This window comes from Nanorana parkeri, unplaced genomic scaffold (genome assembly GCF_000935625.1).
Source record: "Nanorana parkeri isolate BGI_ZX_2015 unplaced genomic scaffold, ASM93562v1 scaffold2178, whole genome shotgun sequence".
NCBI classification, from domain to species: Eukaryota; Metazoa; Chordata; class Amphibia; order Anura; family Dicroglossidae; genus Nanorana; species Nanorana parkeri.
The window spans coordinates 104820-128837 of record NW_017308446.1 but is presented as its reverse complement, the minus strand read 5'-3'; the positions used below and the strand labels follow the sequence as shown (position 1 = coordinate 128837).

General features: G+C 52.6%; 1 protein-coding gene across 1 annotated transcript in view; it reads right to left on the bottom strand.

The window, feature by feature from the left end:
• The window catches only part of COPA (coatomer protein complex subunit alpha), a 55900-nt gene that overhangs the window by 19540 nt on the left and 12342 nt on the right, over window positions 1-24018 (bottom strand). Inside the window, exons 8-22 of the mRNA XM_018572932.1 lie at window positions 23908-24007; window positions 17957-18092; window positions 15395-15477; window positions 13851-14001; window positions 13352-13418; window positions 11119-11194; window positions 9675-9757; window positions 9450-9589; window positions 7222-7307; window positions 6948-7086; window positions 5959-6121; window positions 5595-5741; window positions 3065-3254; window positions 2058-2153; window positions 1875-1963 (exon numbers count right to left, since the gene is read on the bottom strand). Coding sequence (XP_018428434.1) covers window positions 1875-1963; window positions 2058-2153; window positions 3065-3254; window positions 5595-5741; window positions 5959-6121; window positions 6948-7086; window positions 7222-7307; window positions 9450-9589; window positions 9675-9757; window positions 11119-11194; window positions 13352-13418; window positions 13851-14001; window positions 15395-15477; window positions 17957-18092; window positions 23908-24007 — 1746 coding nt within the window. The remainder of the gene's footprint in view (window positions 1-1874; window positions 1964-2057; window positions 2154-3064; window positions 3255-5594; window positions 5742-5958; window positions 6122-6947; window positions 7087-7221; window positions 7308-9449; window positions 9590-9674; window positions 9758-11118; window positions 11195-13351; window positions 13419-13850; window positions 14002-15394; window positions 15478-17956; window positions 18093-23907; window positions 24008-24018) is intronic.

Genomic DNA, 24018 nt, shown 5'->3' with positions numbered 1-24018 from the left:
AAAACCCCCCCCCCCCCATTCCCCCCAATGCTGGTGTAAGGGGTTACCTTTAAATTATGCCTCTTGATCCGATCATCTCCTTCTTTCCAGTAGGGATGAACCGATACCGGTATTTCAGTATCGAGTACCGATATTTTTTTTCCTGTACTCGCCGATACCGAAACCGGAAGTCCCATTCAAGAAGCCAGGCGGTGTGTAATGACTCGCCACCAGGATTCCTGATTAGCAGGGAAGCCGTCCCCATGCTTCTCGTCACTATGTGAGGAGAAAGTATGGAGCCGGCTTTCTGGACAATCAGGAAGCCGGGCGCTGTGTAACGACGCGACGCCCAGCTTCCCGATTGGCCAGGAAGTCGGCTCCATGCTCCCTGGGACATGCCGGCCAATCAGGAAACCGGGCGCCGCGTCATTACACCGCGCCCGGCTTCCTGACCACTCGGAAAGCTGGGTAGCGAGTGATCACACGCTGCCCAGCTCCATGCTCTCTCCTCATAAGTGACGAGGGAGCATGGAACCGGCTTCCCGATACAGGAAGTATCGGGCTAGACCTCGGAGCATTTGGGCGAGTACTCGTCCAAATACTCGGCATCGGCACCGATACCAATACTAGCATCGGTATATTCCTCGTTTTCATGAGTCCCTCCAGCGCTGGTGCCGGTCTCTGATCCAGTGATGACTCGGGTCTCCTGCTGTCCCTCAGTGTCTGTGCACTGCCTGCATTGACTTACCTTGTGTCTCTCCTCTCCTCCCGGCTGAAGATCTCTACTGCGCATGTGCTCGCCCCACAATCCTTCGCGGCCGGGTTAAGTCTATGGGGTTAAGTCTTTTCCCCATAGTTCTCCTTAGGGTAACGGGAGGACACAAACTAGCGTCCTCCCGTCACCCTTAGCTCAGTATATAGGGAGCTGTAGCTCGCGGTATACTGAGACGCCGCAGCTGAAACGGATCCCGACAATTGTGCCGGGATCCGCCCAGCTGTGTGACTGACAGCTGGCTCTGCCTACCTAGAGGCAGAGCCAGCTGTACCCGCCCCCTCCCCCGTCTGTTCCGCCAGTCAGCGCTGGAGGATCGGAGCGGGGAGGGGGGAATCCAGCCCCTCCCCTCTCACGGCAGAGAGCCGTGACAGGATCGAGAGGTGAGCGAACGCCGGTATGTGTTCGCTCACCTCCCGATCTACTGAGCCGACCTGTGACAGTCTCATTGTCACAGGTCGGCTAGAACTATGAGGTGAGTGAAAAGCACCCGCCTCATAGTTCTCCCTTAACCCTTTTGTTAACTTTTTTTTTTAAATGTCTTTGCGTATATATCTACAGCTTGCTAGCCGTAGATATATGCAAAAACACGCGAGGGTTTAATTACCCTTTAAACCTGAGGGGAGAGAGATGGGGCTGCCATTGCTGACCTAAGAAAACAGTTCCCTGGCTGTCTTGAGCTTTGATATTATATGGGTTACTGACCTGGAACAAGTATGTAGATAAGTGTAGACTGCATCTATGTCTCTGCAAAGCGGTGTGGAGGCCGCCAGTGCCTTGCAGAAAAATGCAGCGTGTCTGCATTGTTCTACAACATACATCACACCAGCTAACGATTATTTTCATAATCGATTAGTTGCCCGATTATTTTTTCAACTAATCGATTGTTTGCATTGAAAAAAAAATAAACAAAAACACCTCCCCCCAACTAATCGATGAGAATAGTTGCCAATCTTAATCGATTAGTTGTTGCAGCCCTAACACCAGCATTGAGATCTGAATGTGGCGCACAGAAAACCAATGGGTTGCTGTGCGCCCTCGCAGTGACTGGCATTGATCTAGTGCAAAAAAAAAAAAAAGGTCAGTGGCCACAAATGTTGTGAATGAGCCCTCACGGACTTACAATTTCTTTCTCCAGGTCGAAGGATTCCCGCAGTTTGTCTTCTTCGTCTGTAATGCCGTGCGTGGCTGCAGTGAGGTAAGCCAAGGACTCTGCAGAAATGGAAAGACAGAATACAAAATGTACAACTGAATGGTGCAATAGAGGAAGAAGAGGCGGCAGTGTACCAGGCGAGGTTCTACTTACTCTGCCCACAGTTCTTTAGGATCCGGACTCTCTCATCAATGTCTCCCAGGTAGAGGGCATTCTGGTAGTGGCCGCTCATGTCCTTCCGGATCTCAGCTATAACATAATACACACATGGAGATGTTATGGCACGGTAGCAGACGGTAAACAGATGATAATCCGCCCCCCCATAAGCCAGCTGCCTCTTCCAATTAAATGTAGATTGAAGTGGTGCCGCAGCAAGTTGCATGGCCTGGCATGGTTTACTCCTAGAGACAACGGGGGTTGTGAGGTAGTGCTCAATGGCTACACTTAGCTGAACGCGGATTTGTTTATTAAAAGGTCGTTTTATCAAGTGTGATATTCCAGTTATAGGCGGGAGTGCCTGCAAAAAGATGGGATGCAACAGAGCCAGGGACTATGGTACGGTGATCGTACTGCAGGGGTGCCCAAAAGGTCGATCGCGATCTACCATTCGATTGCAAGTTGGAATTAGCTGCTCTGTTTACCTGGGAGCTCGGCTGCTGGTGGCCGGGTGCTGTGTTGGCCAGCAGGGGGCGCTGTGTCCTGCCACAGCCGCTGATACTGGAAGTTGTGGCTCAGCATGCAGCTACTCTGGGGGAATCTGAGAGCCGATCCCCTTGGGTTAAGATTAGGAGTGTTAGTTTATTATAGATAATAGTCCCGTAGTTGACCTCCTCTGATAAGAGTGCTCAGTCTAACTAAGGGCCCATTCATAATAGTAAAGTGCGTTCATCGCAATCACACCTGCCCTGCGTTTTGTTGTGGAAGGTGCGTTGCGGTGCCATTCGTTGGTAGATCTCATTGAGCTAGTCATATAAAAAAGTAGATCTTAAAACACAAAAATTTGTGGCCGCCCCTGTCATACTGCATCAGCCTCCCGCCAGGAGATATACACTATATGGACAATGCAATGTGAACACCGGACCACCGCATCTACTACACGGCCAAAAGTATGTGGACACCTCTCCGAACGGCCAGGGTTGAGATGTTCCAGCGTCTCTTACCGATCTTCATCATCTTGCGCAGTTTCTCCAGGTTCCCGGTGATGAGATATAGGAAGGCGAGCTTGTCGAAGTTCTTGGTGCGCTGGTAGCACATCTCCACGATCTGATGGTTGCCCTGCAGCAGAGCCACCTCGCCCAGCTTCTCCCAGCAGCTCTTGTCATCCAGAGCCTTCGCGGCTTCCAAAGCAATCTGGTGTAGGGGGGAGAGAAGCCGTTATTAGGGGGGGGTAAGGATCACACTCAGGCAATTCCCTGCAGCTTAAAGGAGAACTATGGGGTCAGGGCTTTTCCCCATAGTTCTCCTTAGGGTAACGGGAGGACACAAAGTAGCGTCCTCCCGTCACCCTAAGCTCAGTATATAGGGAGCTGCTGCTCGCGGTATACTGAGACGCCGCAGCCGGAGCGGATCCCAACATTGCTGTCGAGATCCGCCCAGCTGCGTGAGTGACAGCTATCTAGGGGCAGAGCCAGCTGTACCCACCCCCTCCGCCAGTCAGCGCTGGCGGATCGGAGCGGGGAATCCAGCCCCTCCCCCTTTCACGGCAGAGAGCCGTGACAGGATCGAGCGGTGTGTTCCCTCACCTCCCGATCTACTGAGCCGACCTGTGACAGTCTCATTGTCGCAGGTCGGCTAGAACTATGAGATGACTGAGAAGCCCCTCCCCCTCATAGTTCTCCTTTAAGGCCCCACCATGGATGAGCAGGACGCTGCTAAAATGAAATTAATAAAGGAAGTTTGTTTGGAAATGATAAAATGGTACATGCCAGATGGCGATCGCTTGTAGCTTAGGTTCTTAAAGTGAACCTGTGCTTTGCCTTTATTTCTGGGAGTGCAAAATCTGAAATTAAGCCCCTCCTCCTCCTTACACAGAACACACCAATCGCAGCGAGGATATCATATAGGAGTTGTATGCATTCGGACTAAGCCCCCATGCCACTACTATAGGTGGCCATTGCAGTACCATAACCCCGGCCCCGTGTACTGCAAGCATGCAATGGACGAGGATTCGGCAAGTGGCTTCCATACTGGTCCCGGCGGGTTATGACCACGGCAGGCAGCAAGCCCCTTCCTGTCTTAGCATGTGTCACTGCGACCGGGCTATGGGGACAGCACAGCAATGCCGGCCCCATGCTAAATATCACAGCATTAATGTCTGCCCTTCATCATATCCTGGAACAAAGTAACGTCATACAGGTCCAGTAACCACAGGGCCGGTTCCGTGCTGACGGTTTACATTACAGCCATGACCCCCCATTACAAATATGTGCTGCAGGACGTAACTGCAATCACATCCACATTCACAGTTCTTAGCCCCCCTGCAATGTCCCACAAATACCTGTTCATCCTGCCAGCGATGTCCACCTAATGCAGCTTCCTGTAATGGGGTGACAACAATGCTGCACTGCTCCTGAATTCAGAGCAGAGTTGTCACTCTCCTGTAGGCTGTGCCTGCTTATACTACAATGGGGTGAGATGTTGCAGGGGGCGGGGCTATCGGCATCGTCACTGCTGATATACAAGGCCTGAGGCTTGTCAATCAGCACCGACATGAGGAAGCAAAGCCAGTACCAAGATAGGCGCCTCCACATGGAGACACAGTGGAGATCAAGGCATGGCAAGTCGGTGATGAGGAAAAAGATGAGCTGCGGGGAAGGCAACGGGCAACGGGCAACACCGTTGTCTAGTCCTTTGCCCTCGGTCTTCCTTTTCTGGGTACAGGTCCACTTTAAAGCAGACCTGTTACTCTGGAATATCACAGACAAAGCAAAAAGGAACAAAAATGAGGAGGGATGTCTCCATACCGAAACTAGTATCGGGGGCCGATACCAGGCATACCCGTGAAAATGCCCCGATTCTTAAGGCCGATACCGGCTTTTTAAATTTTCAAACGGCAGCGGCCGTCCGAGTTCCCGCGCTTGTGGGGACCCCGGCAGCCTGCTGGGGACCTGCAGATAGCTGTCCATGGCAGTGCCCGTCCGGTTCTTCATCACCTCCTCCTTCACGGCGCCGGCACTGCCATAGGCATCCCCGGGGGCGGAAATACCGACCCAGGGCTAGAAGCTGTGGGTTCCTCCCCCTCACTGACGAGGACTGGGCCGGACGTGGCAGGATCGCCGGTCTGAACGTGGGGGGAGGCCGGGTCCCGACATCGCCGGTGAGGTGGAGTGCCCGCGGTGCCACTGCAGATGTCCACGTCGCCCGGGTGAGATCGACACGCTGCCTGGTGTGAGGAATTCTGCTTTGGGGGGCCAGGTGTCCTGCTTTGGGGGCCGTGGGGACACAGAATGCTGTTCTGCCGCGGGGACACGTGTTCTGCCGCGGGGACATCCGTATTTAGCCCTGGTGAGCAACTGCCCTAAAACCATCAGTCTGTGTTGTTTTAGAAACAAATGTCACCTGTCCCTTTAAGAAAAAGTATCGGTAATTGGTATCGGCGAGTACATGAGGGACAGCACTTGTACTTGGTCTTAAAAAAGTGGTATCGGGACATCCCTAAAAATGAGGATAGAAATCACAAAGCCGACAAACCTCAATATTCCCGCACTCCAGGGCCAGGCTAAACCGCGTCTTCTCGTCCTTCACAAAGTGCAGCGCCACCTCGGGGTAACCCTTCTTCTGTAGGTAGGCAATGATCGACTGTCCCACCAGCTTGGCGTTCCTCACCATGTGCAGCACCTAACGGGAACAAGCGATGACGGATAAGTGCTCGGCTAACGGGGAATAACATTTGCAATGCAGAGAGGGAGGGGCTTGGTGTGTCATCCCTCTTGAAGGCAGCAGAGGGAGCCAAAGCTCGCACCAAACCCAGTACAACCGTCAGCAAATGTGGGGGCTGCCAGTTTTTAAAGAGAACCTGTCACGAATACCTGTCAACAGGTGACAAGGTCCCTACCTCGTCGTATTTCCTATTGATCAGGGCCAGCTTGAATTTAAACTCTGTGGGGTCAATGGTGAGCACCCGCGGGCGACACTCCCGGTCCAGGCAGTAAACGTTGTTACCCTTCACCCGGGTGATGTAGATGGGCAGATCCAGAGTGCGAATGATGCCGTGATCACTAAAAGGAAAAAACCCACAAGATTAGATAATGAACCTCATGTAATAATGAGGACGGATTTCATGCCGCGAGATCGACAGCCGAACGAAAAGGTTGGTCAGACGTCAGTGCTGCATTTAAAGAGGACCTGTCTCTCTAACCACTCAGTTTCTTTTGTTATGCACTAACCTTGCCTTTGCTGCTCTCCCAATCTGCTCCAGATGTCTGCTAGAACCACTGGGGAGTACAAGGGATTTGGGGGGGGGGGCGCATGTACCCTTCTCCTCCTAATCCCAGGATGCAGTGCTTCAGCATCAACTACAAAGCGTACACACATGGGGGTGGTGAAGGGTTCATTAGCCCTGTGTGAGCTCTAACACAAAGCTTATGCAGGGATTGGCCCCGGGGTTCCAACAAACGTACAGAATGCCAGTAGAGTGGAGGTTTCCTTACAAGAGAACCTGTCACCTTGCCTTTGCTGTTCTCCCAATCTGCTCCAGATGCCTTCTAGAACCACCGGGGAGTACAAGGGATTTGGGGGGGCCCATGTACCCTTCTCCTCCTACTCCCAGGATGCAGTGCTTGAGCATCAACTACAAAGCGTACACACATGGGGGTGGTGAAGGGTTCATTAGCCCTGTGTGAGCTCTAACACAAAGCTTATGCAGGGATTGGCCCCGGGGTTCCAACAAACGTACAGAATGCCAGTAGAGTGGAGGTTTCCTTACAAGAGTACCCGTCACCTTGCCTTGGAAGGGCAAGGCCTTGAATGGGCTGGACTTATTTACCCCCCCACTAGATTTATCACCAACCTATGTAAACCATCATAGTCCGTTTCCCATCTTACCCGGTGGTGAGTGCGTATTTGATGTGGTTGCTGGTCGTGTAGATGAAGACGCCGCTCTCTTCCCATGCGCCGCTCTTCACGCGTATGTTCTCGTGGATGTTACAAAGAGATTCCAGCTTTCGGTTGCAGATCATGATCGCTGTGGGTGGACAGAACAAAAAGGGCAATTCGTCATTCCATTAGATTCTGCATACATCTGATGTGGGGTGGCCAATCACCATCCTGACCCAGGACCATGCTACCACCTTGTTACATTCATAGACTGAACACTCACCATGTTTAGCCAGCAGGGCCACGTGAGACATGTCGGAGGACCAGATCACATACTTGACTTTAGCGATCTTCACAGAAGACAATGTCCTGTAGGAAGATACAAGCAGAATATTAAACAGGCGTCAAGTAGCAGGTAACCTCAGGTGTCCGGAAACCACTCCAGCTTGGACAAATCCCATCCCAGAGCTTCGGGACCAAATGGGCTCACGGCAGTGCCAGCTTCTTATTGCTATCAATTCCCATGTCCAGGTCTTCTCAATGTCATTCATAGCTCCTAAGATCTAAAAGGCGGGGCGTGGCCAGCGTTTGGAGCTGAAGGCTGCTTGAGTGAGAGCTCCGTGCTCAGGCCGACGGCGGATCGCAAGCATCGGATCACCGGGACCCACAACTGACTCCGGATAACCCCGGCACAAAAATCGCCATGTCCCGCAAGAAAAAAAAATCGGGCACCCGTCCGAGGAAGATGACCTCCTTCACAGCAGCAGGCCGCGGCAAGATGGCGCTGGCCGGCCTCACTCCACTCCAGCCGCACTATCCACAGCGGACGGAGGTGGCCGCGAGGCAGGCGAGAGCCCTGGACCGGAGAACAGGGGACAGCTGGGCTCCATAAACCCCCCCCTACGGGATAGGGGTCCGCACTCCTCACCGGCTTCTCTAAGATCTAAAGGCCTATACACTTGGTTCTCAACTGGTGGATCGTGACCCAAAAGTGGTTCCCCCCCGTGCCTTCCGCTATTCTAGGCGAGAGGGTCCTCAGCCTCCCCCTAGCGCAGTGCTGTTGTTTTCACACCGAGCAGCCCTTCAAAATACACTGCCCGGCACAGAGTGTCAGCTTGAGGTGGGGGTATGACAGCGAGGGAGCCCCATTCATACATGCATTGCTTATAGCTCCCTTGCATGTCCTATAGCGGTACCTAGACCAGAGTAACATCGCATTCTGGCTCCGGCCCCTCTACAGGCGTGCATGGGAGCCGTACAAGCAATGCACATATGGATGGAGCTCCGTCACAGCACAGCAGCCCACACTGCCCTGCGTTCCATTGCACCGCGCGTGATTAAATGACCGAGGACGAACGTGGGTCCTGAGGTCACACAGGTTGAGAACCACTGGTCTATACTATACTTCACCCAGGACTACCCCACCACTCCAACAAAGTCATGTCTACTCATTGCACTGGTCCAGCCCCTGCTTGTCCCCCAGCTCTCATGTGCCTGCATGCCCCAACTTCCTCCCAATAAAGCCTCATTTCACACGAGAAAAGGCCGGTGTTCTATCGATAGTCCAAACTTATCGAGTTGTGTGACCGCATGACTTCCGGTTTCCTTAGAACTACGAGGTTTGTGCAAGAAATTTGTTGTGCACGAGCGCCATTGCCCTATACACATACGCCAAAGCAATAAAATGAAGTCGGATCACAGTAATCAAGCACTTTATTTATCTCCGGTGCCCCACTCAATATGGCCGCCGCTTGAGTGGGGCAAGTCAGATTCATAACGTGCTTGATTACTGTGATCCGACTTCATTTTATTACTTTATTGCTGTGGTGCATGTGCATATAGCAATGGCGCGGGTGGCGCTCGTGCAGAAGAAGTTTTGTGTGCAAACCTCGTAGTTCTAAGGAAACCGGAAGTCATGCGGTCCCAGAACTCCATGAGTTCGAACTTTCGATCGATCACCGGCACATACAACTCCGTGCTGCGTGCACGGCCGTATCGGGCAGCTCCCGGGAAGGACGGGTGCTGCGCGTGATTAGTACGCAGCCCGTGCTTCTCTATGGGAGCACATGGCCATATGCCGCCCTACATGTCCGTACTCGTACCCTGATAGGATGGATCCTGCGTCTGAGCCAGGACACCCGTGCGGACCTGCACTTGGGGTACGTAGGGCAGCGTACGGCCGCGTAGTTCCAAAGAGAAGGACGGGGCTGCGTACTAATCACACGTAGCACCGGTCCCTCCCGGGAGCTGCCCGATACGGCCGCGAACGCAGCACGGATCTGTACGTGTCGCCTTTTCTCATGTGAATGAGGCCTAAATGTGCAAACGCCACACAGAACTCACCTGTAAGCCCACCCGCTCACATTCTGCCGCCAAAGGCCTACTGCTCGCTATTTCCTAACCCAAAGCTTTATGCATCACCTTGACCCTCTGTAGCACATCCTTTAACGGTCTCCTTCATCTTCAAACAGTACAATCATTCACAGCTCCAGGTCACCAGAAGCCCCTCACCGTTTCTGCTGCACATCGAACAGCGTGATGGAGTCGGCGTCGCGGAGGAGCAGGTTCCCGGTGCCGGCGTAGAAGATCTCGTCGCAGTTTGGCACCTGGACTTTCTTGGTGATCTCGTTCTTCAGGTTCTTAATGAGGATCTGCGGAAGAGAAACGGTTATTCCGGGGGTACAGGTCGTAAATCCTGGTCGTCGGGAGGACGACGGAGCGCGGCGTTGTACTCACAGAATGCATGCGGTCCAGGACGGCGAATCGATTGCGAGCCACCCAGACAGCGGTCAGGCCGGAGGAGCGCTTCCCTTCAGGAGCTGGAGTGTAGAAATGAGACACGTCACGCAATGCAATTCATTAGACGTAATTCGTTTGATATATACGGTGAAAGAAGAACTTAGCACAAGAGTTCCAACTGGGTACCTGCAGGTCGCACTCACTATGTGACAGTCGACGTTATTTGGTGAAGCTGAACTCCAAGGAACAGCTAAATACACAAATGAAATGCATAGAAAAGGGAACCTGCCAAAGGATTTGCATTTCTGTCCAAGTTCTGAGAATCATGCAGCCCCCTAACACTGCACTGTCAGCCTGGTGACCCTTCTTTTTCTGCTGCAGTTACACAGTACAGTGTGGTCACCTCCCCACCCTCATCATGTGACTGGGCAGTGAAGGACCAGCAACCGACCTGATTAGGTCATCTCTTTGCGCTCTCCTACTGTCAGCACATTGAATGCAGAACACAAGCAATGGCAGGTCCTATATTTCTTTCTATGAGAGGCAGGGGCGTAAGTAGAAATCACAGGGCCCCATAGCAAAATTTTGTATGGGGCCCCGTGATTTCTAGTTATGCCACTTGCAGAGCCCACTTGATATACCAAACAGCCCACCTGAGAGTGACCCTGCAGAGCCCGCCATAGACTCTCTATAGTGGGTTCTGCGGGGTCTCAGATGAGCTGCACACCTCTTACCCGTCAGCGCTGTGCGCCTCCGTGGTCGCCGGGCCCCGCCTCCTCTTCTATAGACGGGCCCCGCCTGCTCTTAGGTCGCTGGCCAGTGATGTAAGAGAAGGCGGGGTTGCTCTTAGGCGGGCCCCGCCTCCTCCTTCACTGCGAACGCCGGCCTCATCTGCCAATGACACTGCTCCGCAGCGGCTGTGAGCGGAAACGCGCTGCTGCCGCCGCTGCACACATCACTGTTGTGTCACATCACAGTGACAGCCAGCACCCTTACATGCCATAGCGACCCAGGCGGCCCACACGGCATCAGAGGGATGACCTGGCCGGGCCCCCCTGTGCCCGGGCTCCATAGCGGCCGCCTGGGTCTCTATGGCGATTGTTACGCCAATTATGAGGTACACCTTGCCAGAGCGCAGCTCCATTTGCTGGCAATCCCTGGATGTATTCCAAAGGGAAACCAACACTTTTCTGAGTGTCCATCTCCTAGGTTGCCCCGCAGCGTTCAATGCTGACCTCCGCGTCACTACAGGACCCAGTAGGGATGTGGAGATCATAGTAGGAACCAATGAACACTGGCAGGTGAGCCAAAAAGATTGACGTTTCCAGAAGTGTCAGTTTCCCATCAGACTTCAGCAGGACATTTCTCATGAATGAAGCAGCATTCTGTTGGTGTGGGAAATAATGACGGGTTCACTTTAACAATATAGCCAACCTCTTACCATCGGGGTTCTGAGAGTCCGAATCCTTGGGGATGGTGTACAGGTCATAAGTGCTGTTCTCCAGGTTGCTGGCTCTCTGTAAAAAGGTGAGAAATGGAATCAAAATACAAATCACAGCGATACAAAACTTCCACGCCCAGCGAATCTTTTATAAACCTATCCAAACCAATATGTCCAACAAATGTGAAGGTTTTATAGAAGGCTACAGCACGATATAGCGATAATTCATACACCGATCAGCCATAAAATTGTGACCAAGGTTAATGCACCCTGCCGCACTATGAAAATGGCTGAAGAATGGTTTGGAGGAACACAACAACGAGTTTGAGGTGATGACTCGGCCTCCAAATTCTCCAGATCTCCGTCCAATCGATCATCTGTGGGATGTGCTGGAGAAACAAGTCCCATCCATGGAGGCCGATCACCTCACAACGCACAGGACTTAACCCCTTTGTGTCGGGAGACGTACACTGTACGTCCCGCCACAAAGGGACCAAATGACTTGTCACGTACACTGTACGTGACGAGTTATTTGCTGCACTAGAAGGCTGGTAACCGCTGAGAATCAGGGGTTACCATTCATTAATGTATCCCTCAGTATAGAGGCATCCATTAATGAAAGGGTTAACCTTTTTCAGACACCCGATACCTTTATATCGGGTGTCTGAGAGTCAAAGCAGAGCTGGCATGTTTGCCGGCATTCTGACAGCTCGTATAGATCGAGATATATCTCTCTCAAGCTATACTGGCTTTTTTTTTTCCTTTCACTTTCAGGAATAGATACATAATGTATCTATTCCTGAAAGAAGAATGTTTCCGTTTTCTGATGGTTGTTGCAACAATCAGAAAACCTTTAGACCCCATTCACACTTAGCGATTTATCGCGCGGTAATTACCGCGATATCGCTCTTCAATGCTTCTCAATGGGGCAAAGGGTCCTGCTGTCGCGGGTCGTGCGTGGCTACAGCAGGACCCTTTTTGGAGCGGATTTAGCCGCGATTCAAGCTTGCTCAATGCAAGCATTTGCGCGATGTCGCGCAAAATGCAAATCGCGCGATTTGCGAATCGCCAAGTGTGAATGGGGCCTTAGGCTGGGTTCACACCTAGGCGTATTGAATATGCGCGTTTGTCGCGCGTTTTTACCGCGATTCGCGGTAAAAAAAACAACTTGTGTTTCCGAGGGCTACTTGGCTGTATCCCAATGGAAACGCGAGACCAAAACGCCCCAAAGAAGTACATGTACTTCTTTGGGCGTAAGCCATTTTGTATCGCGTTCGGACGGGCGGAAATACGGCAAGGTGGGAACCAGACAATTGAATACAATGGGATTTAGATGTTTGAGCGTTTTGTAGAGCGTTCGTCGAGTGTTGAACGCGCTACAAAACGTTCAGGTGTGATCCAGGCCTTAGTGACAGCCGAATCCTGAACTGCTGCAGGATCAGTGTCACTAACTTATTATCGGCTGTTCTGAAGTTTGAAGCAGCCTGATAATAACCAAAAATTTATTAATTTATCAAGCAGTAATAGTGAGATTAATTCACAATGACTGCTTGATATAATTAAATAAATAACATTTTTAAGTTTAAAAAAATAAATAAGGGACAAATAAATGAATGGTATTTATTGCATTATTTTTTTTTTATAGCTGTGCTGGTTTTGTAAAAAAATACTACAAATCAAAACTGGGAAAAAAGGGTTTTTTTTACTTTTTTTCCTCTTTTTTTATATTTTATTTGTCCTAAGTGAGGCGTTAGACACACATATGTGATATAAATATGTAGCCCTATCTGTCCTCTAAAAAACAATATATAATATGTGTGGGTGCACTTTGTAAGGAAGTATATTACTGACGTGGAAGAATCACACAGCTAAAAATGCGTGTCAGTCATTTACGAAGAGAAACTAAAAACAAGCGCAGTCATGAAGGGGTTAAAGGATCTGCTACTGACGGCTCGGTGCCAGATACCAGAGCATGTCTCAAGGGGTCAGGAAAAGGGGGGCCCAGTCTATATTAGCGGGCTGGTTATACTATGGTGTAAATGTGAACTTGTTTTACATGCCGGAAAGACTTTTGGTTGTGATGCCGGCAGTAATACTTTCCCCTAGCACAGCCGGTATTGGCAATGAGAAGGCTGCAGACGGTTACCGATACTAAATTTTGTATATTTTGACAATTTGGATAACACTGTGTGACTTTGCACATAGCATTGCAATTTGGTATACGTTTTCTTACCGTGCAGAGCAGTACGGCGTTCTCAGCTGGGTTATAGGACATGTTAAAAACTGGGAACTTGGAGCCACTGTACAGAAAATAAGAGGAGACATAAATCAGACCCAAAAGCAAAATGCGCTGAACTCCAGACTAAGATGGGATGGGAACCCTGGGAGATCCAGGGTTCCCATCCCTGGGAGATCCAGGGCAGGATAATCCCACTACTGTGAACCCTGGGAGATCCAGGGCAGGATAATCCCGCTACTGTGAACCCTGGGAGATCCAGGGCAGGATAATCCCGCTACTGGGAACCCTGAGAGATCCAGGGCAGGATAATCCCGCTACTGGGAACTCTGGGAGATCCAGGGCAGGATAATCCCACTACAGGGAACCCTGGGAGCTTCAAGGCAGGATAATCCCACTACTGGGGACCCTGGGAGATCCAATCACAATGTGCGCCCAGGTTATATATCAGTTTTGGATGGAAAGCCCCTTGAAGGACTGCCCGTTTCTGTCTCACCTTCTCAGCTGCATGACGGCCACGTCCTTGGAGCTGTTGAAGTCCAGCTGGCGGAGGAAGCGGTCCTTCACGTAGTACAGGATGTTCCCGTGGACAGCGTAGGCTGGCCGTTCCCGCTCCAACTTAAACACGATCATTCCCCCATCGTGACCTGGAGGAGGAAAGGCAAATCACAAAACAGGGCCATCAAAAACTGTCCTAACATTTTATATATAAAGGAAAAGGGAATATTCCGGCTTGTCTGCATGAGCGTCAACATGCCCATTGGCGGTGGTCATTTGATGGAGGCATGAACGTTAAAGGAGAACTATGGGGTCAGGGTTTTTCCCCATAGCTCTCCTTAGGGTAACGGGAGGACACAAACTAGCGTCCTCCCGTCACCCTAGGCTCAGTACATAGGGAGCTACAGCTGAGACGACGCAGCTGAAGCGGAGACGCCAATTATGTCTGGATCCGCCCAGCTGCGTGAGTGACAGCTGGCTCTGCCTATCTAGAGGCAGAGCCAGCTGTACCCTCCCCCTCCCCCCGTCTGTTCCGCCAGTCAGCGCTGGCGGATCGGACCGGGGAGGGGGGAATCCAGCCCCTCCCCCGTCACGGCAGAGCAGTGACAGGATCGAGAAGTGAGCGAAAGCCACTTTCCGATCTACTGAGCCAATTGTCACAGGTCGGCTAGAACTATGAGGTGAGTGAAAAGCACCCCCCCCTCCCCCTCATAGTTCTCCTTTAAAGTGAACCAAAGCCCAAATAACATAACCTAATAAGCAGCAACACAAGGTACCTGCCAACACCTCTTATGCTGAACAGCAATTACCGCAGAGCTCGAGAGTCAATAAAACCGGGTTTCTGTGTGTACATTTCAAGTTTCAGTTGCAAACCTAGGCTGTGACATGCCGGCATCACGCGCCAAAATGCAATGCATGCGTGTCACCAACCAACAAAGATCAGAGCTCTGCAAATCTATTCATCACTATCAGGTGAGCACGGTTATCCGACAAGCATGGCCCGCTGTAACATGTATTGCATGGGGAGGGGCAAGACTGGTACAAGACAACAGAAGGGCAACAGCGCCGTGTCAGATTCCTCCCATCACCTTTCACCTTCTCGTGGGGTCACCAGGCGACCCAACCAAGTACTGATGGGGGAGGGGTCATAATAATCTGGACACTGAGTGTACAGTATGTGACGCAAGAATCCCGGTTCTTATGGAAAAGCGTCTATGTACGGGTGTATAGCACCCTGCCTGAGCACAGCAAATCTATTCCCTGTTCCCGGACAATCGTGTTTAGATAGGCAGAGCCAGCTGTCACTCACGCAGATGGGCGGATCCAGACATCAATGTCGGGATCAGCTTCGGCTGCGGCGTCTCAGTATACCGCGAGCTATATCTCACCATATACTGAGCTTAGGGTGACGGGAGGATGCTAGTTTGTGTCCTCCCGTTACCCTAAGGAGAACTATGGGGGGAAAAGCCCTGACCTCATAGTTCTCCTTTAAGAGGCAAATATTTGGCTAGGTATGGGCGATGGCGACGGAGAACACGTTACCTGCTGCAAAAAGGTTGAGATTGGGGTGAGCGGCCAGGACCCAGAAGCGATCGTGGTCTCTGCGGAAGGTCTGGACTCCGGTTCTAGAAAGAAAAACATAGAGAAGATGAACTGAAAGGGTAATACTATATTGCACACCACACTATCTCTTTCTTTTTTACTTCCACCGCTCCAAGCTTGCTCCTGTGATGGACTACAACCTCAATACAAACTAGTAGTCCCATCACTGGAGCCTTTTTTTGAACGCTATTTTATGGTTTATCCGATTAACCGATTAATCGAACCTAATAATCGACTAACTAATCGATTTTGAAAATAATCGTTAGCTGCAGCTCTAGTAACCGGTAATGTGGGAAGAGGTGTATGAAATGTGTACGCTGAAGCCGAAGTGCAATGCACACATGCAATACCTTCCTCTGCTCCTACAAGGGCAAGGCTGACGGCAAGTTCACACCAACCCCAGTGCGTTCCGGCCTGATTCGCATAACGGCCGGCTCACTGCGTTCTGGGGGCAGGAGGGGGGCGCTCCCCCCCCCCCCCCCCCGGGCCGCAGTGCGATCGCCCACACTGGAATGCATGGCACATCAATTCCTGTGTTCCGGTCAGAAAAAAAAATGCCACATACATGCGCTATTTGTTCTGTTCCGGTGTGGGGCAATCGCGCGGCTGCCATGCCATTGACTTCAATGCATCGCCACGCCCCCCTCCTGTTCCAGATTGCAGCGAGCCGGCCAGGATGCGTTCCGGCACCGAATCAGGGCCGGGACGCACTGGGCCTGGTGTGAACTAGCCCTTAGACATCTGAGGAGTGCTGCGACAACCCAATGAGCAGATGCAAAAAAATATTCTACCTCTCAGTAGATCGGGAAGTGAGCGAACGCATACCGGCGCTCGCTCACTTCTTGATCTATCCCTGCAGAGAGCCGTGACAGTCACTCACGGCTCCCTGCAGGGATTCCCCCCCCTCCACTGTCCAATCCTCCAGCGCTGAATGGTGGAATGGACGGGGGCGGGTACAGCTCTAGATAGGCAGAGCCAGCTGTCAATCACGCAGCTGGGTGGATCCAGACAGTAATGTCCCTTCCGGCGGTCTCCGTATACCGCTATATACTGAGCTTTGGGTGACGGGAGGAAGCTAGTATATGTCCTCCCGGGGCCCTTAGGAGAACTATGGGGAAAAGCCCTGACCCCATAGTTCTCCTTTAAAGCTGAACTCCGGGCAGATATAAAAGACACCAATTAATGTAGATCTGTGTTCATTAAAAGGGTCATTCCACTTTCCCAGATGAATTTGGGAAAATGGAATCCCCCCCCTACAATCCGGCCCTCTCTCCTCCCCTTGCTATACTTACCGTTGGGTGAACGCTCCTTTCCCCCCCCTCCAGTGCGGGTGTACTATCCGTACCCATTGGTCAGCGCGGTCAGAAGTGCTTCTCATTAGTCAGCGTGGTCAGGTGACCGCGTTGACCAATGAGCGCTCGCTATTTGCTAGTGAAATTCAAAATTCAGAGCGCAGGGCTCACACTCGGAGAGGGCACGCAAGGAGCATGCCCATAGGAGGTGAAAGCAAAGAGACAGAGAGATGAGCTCATCAGTCTGCTGCTTCTCCTTTCACAGCCAGTCATAGGATGGGGCAGGGACAAGACCGGTACGTGTTACCGAACTTCACAAGTCGCCTCCTGGCGTGCAAGAAGGGGCATTGAGGTCCGCTGAACGGACAGAAACACAAATCCTTTGGCGGGTACATCGCTCACTCGCATGGACGCCCCTCACTCGCATGGACGCCCCTCACTCGCATGGACGCCCCTCACTCGCATGGACGCCCCTCACTCGCATGGACGCCCCTCACTCGCATGGACGCCCCTCACTCGCATGGACGCCCCTCACTCGCATGGACGCCCCTCACTCGCATGGACGCCCCTCACTCGCATGGACGCCCCTCACTCGCATGGACGCCCCTCACTCGCATGGACGCCCCTCACTCGCATGGACGCCCCTCACTCGCATGGACGCCCCTCACTCGCATGGACGCCCCTCACTCGCATGGACGCCCCTCACTCGCATGGACGCCCCTCACTCGCATGGACGCCCCTCACTCGTATGGACACCGCTCACTCGCATGGACACCGCTCACTCGCATGGACACCGCTCACTCGCATGGACACCGCTCACTCGCATGGACACCGCTCACTCGCATGGACACCGCTCACTCGTATGGACACCGCTCACTCGTATGGACACCGCTCACTCGTATGGACACCGCTCACTCGTATGGACGCCGCTCACTCGTATGGACGCCGCTCACTCGTATGGACGCCCCTCACTCGTATGGACACCCCTCACTCGTATGGACACCGCTCACTCGTATGGACACCGCTCACTCGTATGGACACCGCTCACTCGTATGGACACCGCTCACTTGTATGGACACCCCTCACTTGTATGGACACCCCTCACTTCTATGTACACCGCTCACTTCTATGTATTCTGTGTAGTTATCTGTGTGCATGGAGATCAGCTTTAAAAGTCGTTACCCAAATCCACCAGTCAGTGACCCCTCACCTCTTGGACATATCCCAGACACGGATGCTCTTATCTTCAGAGTTACTCAGAATCAGCTCCTGCCGAGGGTGGAAGACGGCGCAGGAGACGTTGTTGTAATGTCCACGGCAAGTGTCCACTTCCCAGGCCTTGGATTCTGTGGAGGAAAGAACGACAAATGGCTTGTTATAAGAAAATGGCCTGTTATAAGAAAATGGCCGTCGAGCCCTGTATGTGAGCTTCGAGGTCTGCACGCCTACTGTAGCCTGATGCCGGATATACAATATAGTCTGAGGGCCCGTTCACACCAGATGCAGTGCGTTCCGGACCGATTCTGGCCAGAACGCACTGCCTCGCGGCTCACTTTTTTGTGGGGCAGGAGGGGGCCATTGAAGGGAAAGGCACCGCAGCCACGCCCTCCGGCCGCACGGGATCGCAAGGCACCTTATGCCTGTGGTCCGGTGCGATCAAAATAGTGTTTGCAGCATTTTGATCGGAACGGACCGCAGGCATAAATGTGCCTTGCGATCCCGTGCGGCGTGGCTGCGGTGCCATTCACTTCAATGGCCCGCCACGAACCCTCCTGGCCAGTGGCGTAACGATCGCCATAGCGACCCAGGCGGCCGCTATTGGGCCCGGCCAGGGCATCCCTCTGATGCCGTGTGGGCCGCCATGGCATATCAGGGTGCTGGCTGTCACTGACATCCAGCAGCTGCGGCAGAAGAGGCCGGTTACACCGGTGTTCGGTCGAAAGTTCGAACTCATCGACTTCTCGGACCGCCGCAGTGAAGGAGGTGGGGCCCGCCTAACAGCAACCCCGCCTCCTTTTACATCACGGGCCAGCGAACTAAGAACAGGTGGGGCCAGTGATGTAAGAGGAGGCGGGGCCAGGCGACCACCGCTGACAGGTAAGAGGTGTGCAGCCCATCTGAGACCCTGCAGAGCCCAATATAGAGAGTCTATGGTAGGCTCTGCAAGTGGCATAACTAGCAATCACGGGGCCCCATACAAAATTTTGCTATGGGGCCCTGTGATTTTTAGTTACGCCCCTGCTCCTGCCCCACAAAAAAGTGAGCCGGCCGCAATGCGGGGCAGTGCGTTCTGGCCAGAATCGGGCCGGAGCTCGCTGCATCTGGTGTCAACGGGCCCCCGAGCCTTTGGCAGCTGTAGTTTACATATACACAGCCAGGTGGCGCCAAAGCCAATGCAGAGATCTCCCCACCAGAGATATAAGGAACTAATGGGCAGTTAAAAACCAGGGTACCAGTCCAGGGTAGACCCCACTAAATTTCCCCGCTGGCCTAAGCCTCCAGGCTGCAGTAGGGCCAGGTGGAGGGGTAGGCGAGGCAGCCACCTTGGGTGCTGCAGCTACAATGGGAAGCAAAAGGCAGGAAATGCAACCTATGCTGATGTATTAGTTTAAAGCTCATGAAGGGGGAGGGGGGGTGCAACTTGGCCTTTTCCCCTTGGGTGTTAGGAGGACCCTGGGATGCAGTATGGGTGCCAACCAACCAGGACATGCACGAGCAACACAAGTACAACACCACGTCTACCACCCGGCCAGAAACTGGTCCATCGCAGATTCCCAGAGGGGACAGGAGAGGTGCGGGGGTTGACTGTCTCCATTGCAGGGGACACTTCTCTGCACTTGCTGTGGGACAGAGCCACTCCCTGCAACGTTCAATGCCTGGGGTACAGGTACGATACTGACCAGGAAGCCATTAGAACAGGGGTAGCAAACCTCCGGCCCTCCAGCTGTTGGAACTACAAATCCCGTGAGACATAGCAAGATTCTCACAGCCACGACTCCCGGAGAGAGATGCATCATGGGATTTGTAGTTTCACCACAGCTGGAGTTTTGCTACCCCTGCATTAGAACCACCACCCTTCATCTACACCCTGCTCGGACTGTAAAACGGCAATGCAAGTGCTTTGCTATGGGTTCCAGCACCAAGAGAGAACCTGCTCCAAATAAAAGGACCGGAAGGTGGGTAAATCTTTGTTTTTAGGTCCGGAAATAAAACAAAAATGTCTACCAGAGATGCCAAGCTAAAACTGAGCAGCTGCTGAGAGGGGAAGGGGGTACAGCCCATGAGGGAGGGGGTACAGCCCATAGGGGAGGGGAAGGCAACTAGTATTCTTCCTATACAGCCTACAGGGCTTATATCTCAGAGGTCCACAAGAGTAGCCAAAAATATATTTGGATGGACTAGTCCTTAATCATTTGCATGCTGGGGGATAACGTCCTTTCAAAACGTGGGTTAGCTGAAGGCTCTCGGTGCAGACCTCGCATATAGGCCGGAAAGCAGATGCCCCTCGGCTCGTCATTCAAGAAAAAGCAAGCGCTGGGTCTGGTGACCAAAGTGTCTGTGAAGATTCTCATTCGTATAGGTCCCAGGTGGGCACAACCGAGCCCTCCACAGGTGGTGAAATGACACCTCCCATCATGCATCAGCCGCTGGGAGTCATGCCTGTGCCATTGCAAGTCTCATCTGCCATTGGGATTTGCGCTCGCACCACAGCTGGAGGGCCGGGGTTTGCCTACCCCTGTTTAGGTGGTGACATGTCTAGTAGAAGTTAGTCATGGTGTTTCATAAGGTTTGTAACCCACCCAAGTAGCTTTCTTGGCTCCAACAAGTGTCAGTAACCTACCTCAGCATTTATTCCTACTAGGGATGCACCGATACTATTAGTAGTATCGGTGCCGATAGCGAGTACACGTACTTGCCCAAATGCTCCGATACCAGAACTTCTGGACAGAGGGAAATCTCCCTCTTACCGGCAGTGCCGAGGGAGCATGGAGCCGGCTTCCTTTCCAATCAGGAAGCGGGGCAGTGGGTTATGACCCACCTCCTAGCTTCCTGATTGGCTAGGAAGCTGGCTTCACGTTTTACTAAGCAGCCTGGCTTCCTAACCAATCAGGAAGCCAGGCTGCACATAATGACCCCCCCTCTCGGCTTCCTGGTTGTTCAGGAAGCCAGGCTTCCTAGGAACATGTGAAGTCAGCTTCCTAACCAATCAGGAAGCCCGGCGGCACGGCATGACCCCCCTCTCGGCTTCCTGGTTGTTCAGGAAGCCAGGCTTCCTAGGAACATGTGAAGTCAGCTTCCTAACCAATCAGGAAGCCCGGCGGCACGGCATGACCCCCCTCTCGGCTTCCTGGTTGTTCAGGAAGCCAGGCTTCCTAGGAACATGTGAAGTCAGCTTCCTAACCAATCAGGAAGCCCGGCGGCACGGCATGACCCCCCTCTCGGCTTCCTGGTTGTTCAGGAAGCCAGGCTTCCTAGGAACATGTGAAGTCAGCTTCCTAACCAATCAGGAAGCCCGGCGGCACGGCATGACCCCCCTCTCGGCTTCCTGGTTGTTCAGGAAGCCAGGCTTCCTAGGAACATGTGAAGTCAGCTTCCTAACCAATCAGGAAGCCCGGCGGCATGTCATGACCCGGCTTCCTGATTGGTTAGGAAGCTGGCTTCACGTGTTCCTAGGCAGCCTGACCAATCAGAAAGCCGGGAGGGGGTCATTATTGGCTAGGGTGGCACATAATGTCTCGCGTCCCGGCTTCCTGATTGGTCAGGAAGGCCCGCTGATTGGTCAGGAAGGCCCGCTGGCGGGAAACAAGTAGAGCCGGCTTCCTAGCCAATCAGGAAGCCGGGAGGTAGGTCATGGCGTGCTGCCTGGCTTCCAGATTAGCTAGGAAGCTGGCTTTACGTGTTGCTAAGCAGCCTGGCTTCCTGACTAGCGATGGGCTGGGGCGTGTTCGCAAGCGCCTCGTGATTGTCCCTGCGCGCCGACCGCTTCCTGGCGGGCTCGGCACGAGGCGCTTGCCAACGCGCCCGAGCCCATCCCTATTCCTGACCAATCAGGAAGCGGGACGGGATCTCATGACTCGCCGCCCAGCTTCCTGATTGGACAGGAAGCCAGCAAGCCTCTGAAGTCGGTGTGGTTTTGCTAGAACACCGGCCTCACAGGCGACCAGGAAGCCGGGCGACGGGTCATGATCTGAGAATCGGCGTGCAAGGCTCGAGTCTGGAGGCCCAGTGGTCAGCCACTGACAATGGAGATGAACATGACTGAGGACTTCTGAAGTGCTGCTTTGCCTGGTGTTCTCTGCACAGATTGCCGTGTCTGGCTTAAAAGGTCCTAGTCTGTGATGGCGGCAGTTACTCGGTATCGGCGAGTATATACATCAATGCGTCCCTACTTCCTACACCGGTACTCCTGTTTTAACATCCTGAGACAGCATGCACCTGCACCCCCTAGGAGAGCATGAACAGAGACCCCGGCTCATTCAAACACTGCGCATGCGAAATTCAATATTTTCGTCTCGGAGCTTAGCCGTGCCCGCTACAGAGGGGAGGAAAGTGCACTGTGAACGCGCGGTCTTGGAACGTGCCGGGGTCCTCGTTCATTCTGTCTTGGAGGGTGCAATTTACAGGGACTGAAGGGGAGTTTTTGAGGTCAGTCAAATAGAGAGTCCCACCGCACTCCTGACCAAGAAGCCCCTTTTTTGAGGTCAGGAGGCGCACGGCCCTAAGGTATGACATGCAAAAGGAGCATTTTTGATACTTTGTAGGCAGCAGAGCACGCTGGAGTGAAGGAGGATTTCTCGGGAAACGTGCCTAAAGGTGAACTAACGCTTTAAGATCTACCCCAGACTTCTTGGACCCATGGTGACCGAGTTATGAAGCTGGTTTCATACCTCCCATCATATTCTTGGACAATCCACATCTGCCTGGACACATCCCATGATAGGAGATACTCACGTTGGCTATAAACACCGGAGTTCGCCCCAACGCGCCTACCGGCCACGACCAAAACACCTCACGTCACATAGCCCTTCTAACCCTCATTCCCTCTACCCCCTTCCACCCTTGCCTACCTACCCTTACTCAACTATGACCCTACCCTTATGGGTTCCCAACGTTCCGAACGCCAGATACCAGGGTACTTTCCTCGAACATACATCACACCACCCCTATGGCACAGAGGCCATTAGATCCAGGAACGGACCCATGGTATCCCTGCGCACATGGGCCGCACATTGTTCCTTTTAGCGCGACCCAAGGAACCTGCCAGCTCACACAAAGATGTTATATGTACAGAATGTGAATACCCGCTTGAAATGTTTGTTTCTACTTTCTCTTCTGTTTTGTTGGTTTTCCCGCCCGCAAGGTCGGCATACCACTTGTTAACATGCATCTGTACATGATTGATACCACCGACTGTACTAATTGTATGACATGATACTTTTTTGAAAACTACTTTTTTGAAACCAAAAAAATAAACACCGGAGTTTGTCCCCCGACACTCATAAGAACTGAAGAAGCTACTTGGGCCAGTTGCGAAACGTCGTCAACATTACCAAAAACAAGTCCATTACAATGGGATTATCTAGTACTAGACCGTAGGTAGATATGAGAGGAAGAATCTAGTTCAGACACTTGATCACGTGGCCGTCTATCACACACACATCACAGCAGTGCACAGGCCCCCTCCGTAGTGTTACACCAGGAAGACACGGAGAGGTACCACAGATAAAAGGAGGCACCTGCAGAGGGCAGGACAGAAAAGTTCTACCCTTTGAGCTATGGGGAAGGGGGGGGTATTGGTCAGTATAGAGAAGAGACAACACGACCGCACAGAAACACTACAGGAGCACAGATGGGAGTCACACACGGACAGGGACAAACACATGCAGGCAGACACCACCATCCATGGAGAAGAGAGAGAACTGGCCTGCACAGGCTGTGAAAACCTCTGGAAAAGATACAAAGAGGACTCGGTGTTAAATCTCAGCCCCTTCACACACAGATTCATCCCAGTACAGAAATAATGGAGGTCTAATGGGCAAATCATTGCTAATGTCTGGCGGCAGCCAATCAGAATTCATCCCGTGTCGGCCAGGCCCTCGGCAGGGTGAATTCTAATTGGTCGCTCTGCACTCCTTATGGAGCGAGATGGAGGCCGCTTACCGTTCATTCTCCAGATCTTCACCTGCCTGTCGTCGGCTCCGGACACAATGAGGGGCATGGTAGGGTGGAAAGCGGCCCAGTTGACGCCACGATCGTGACCCTGGTTGGGGG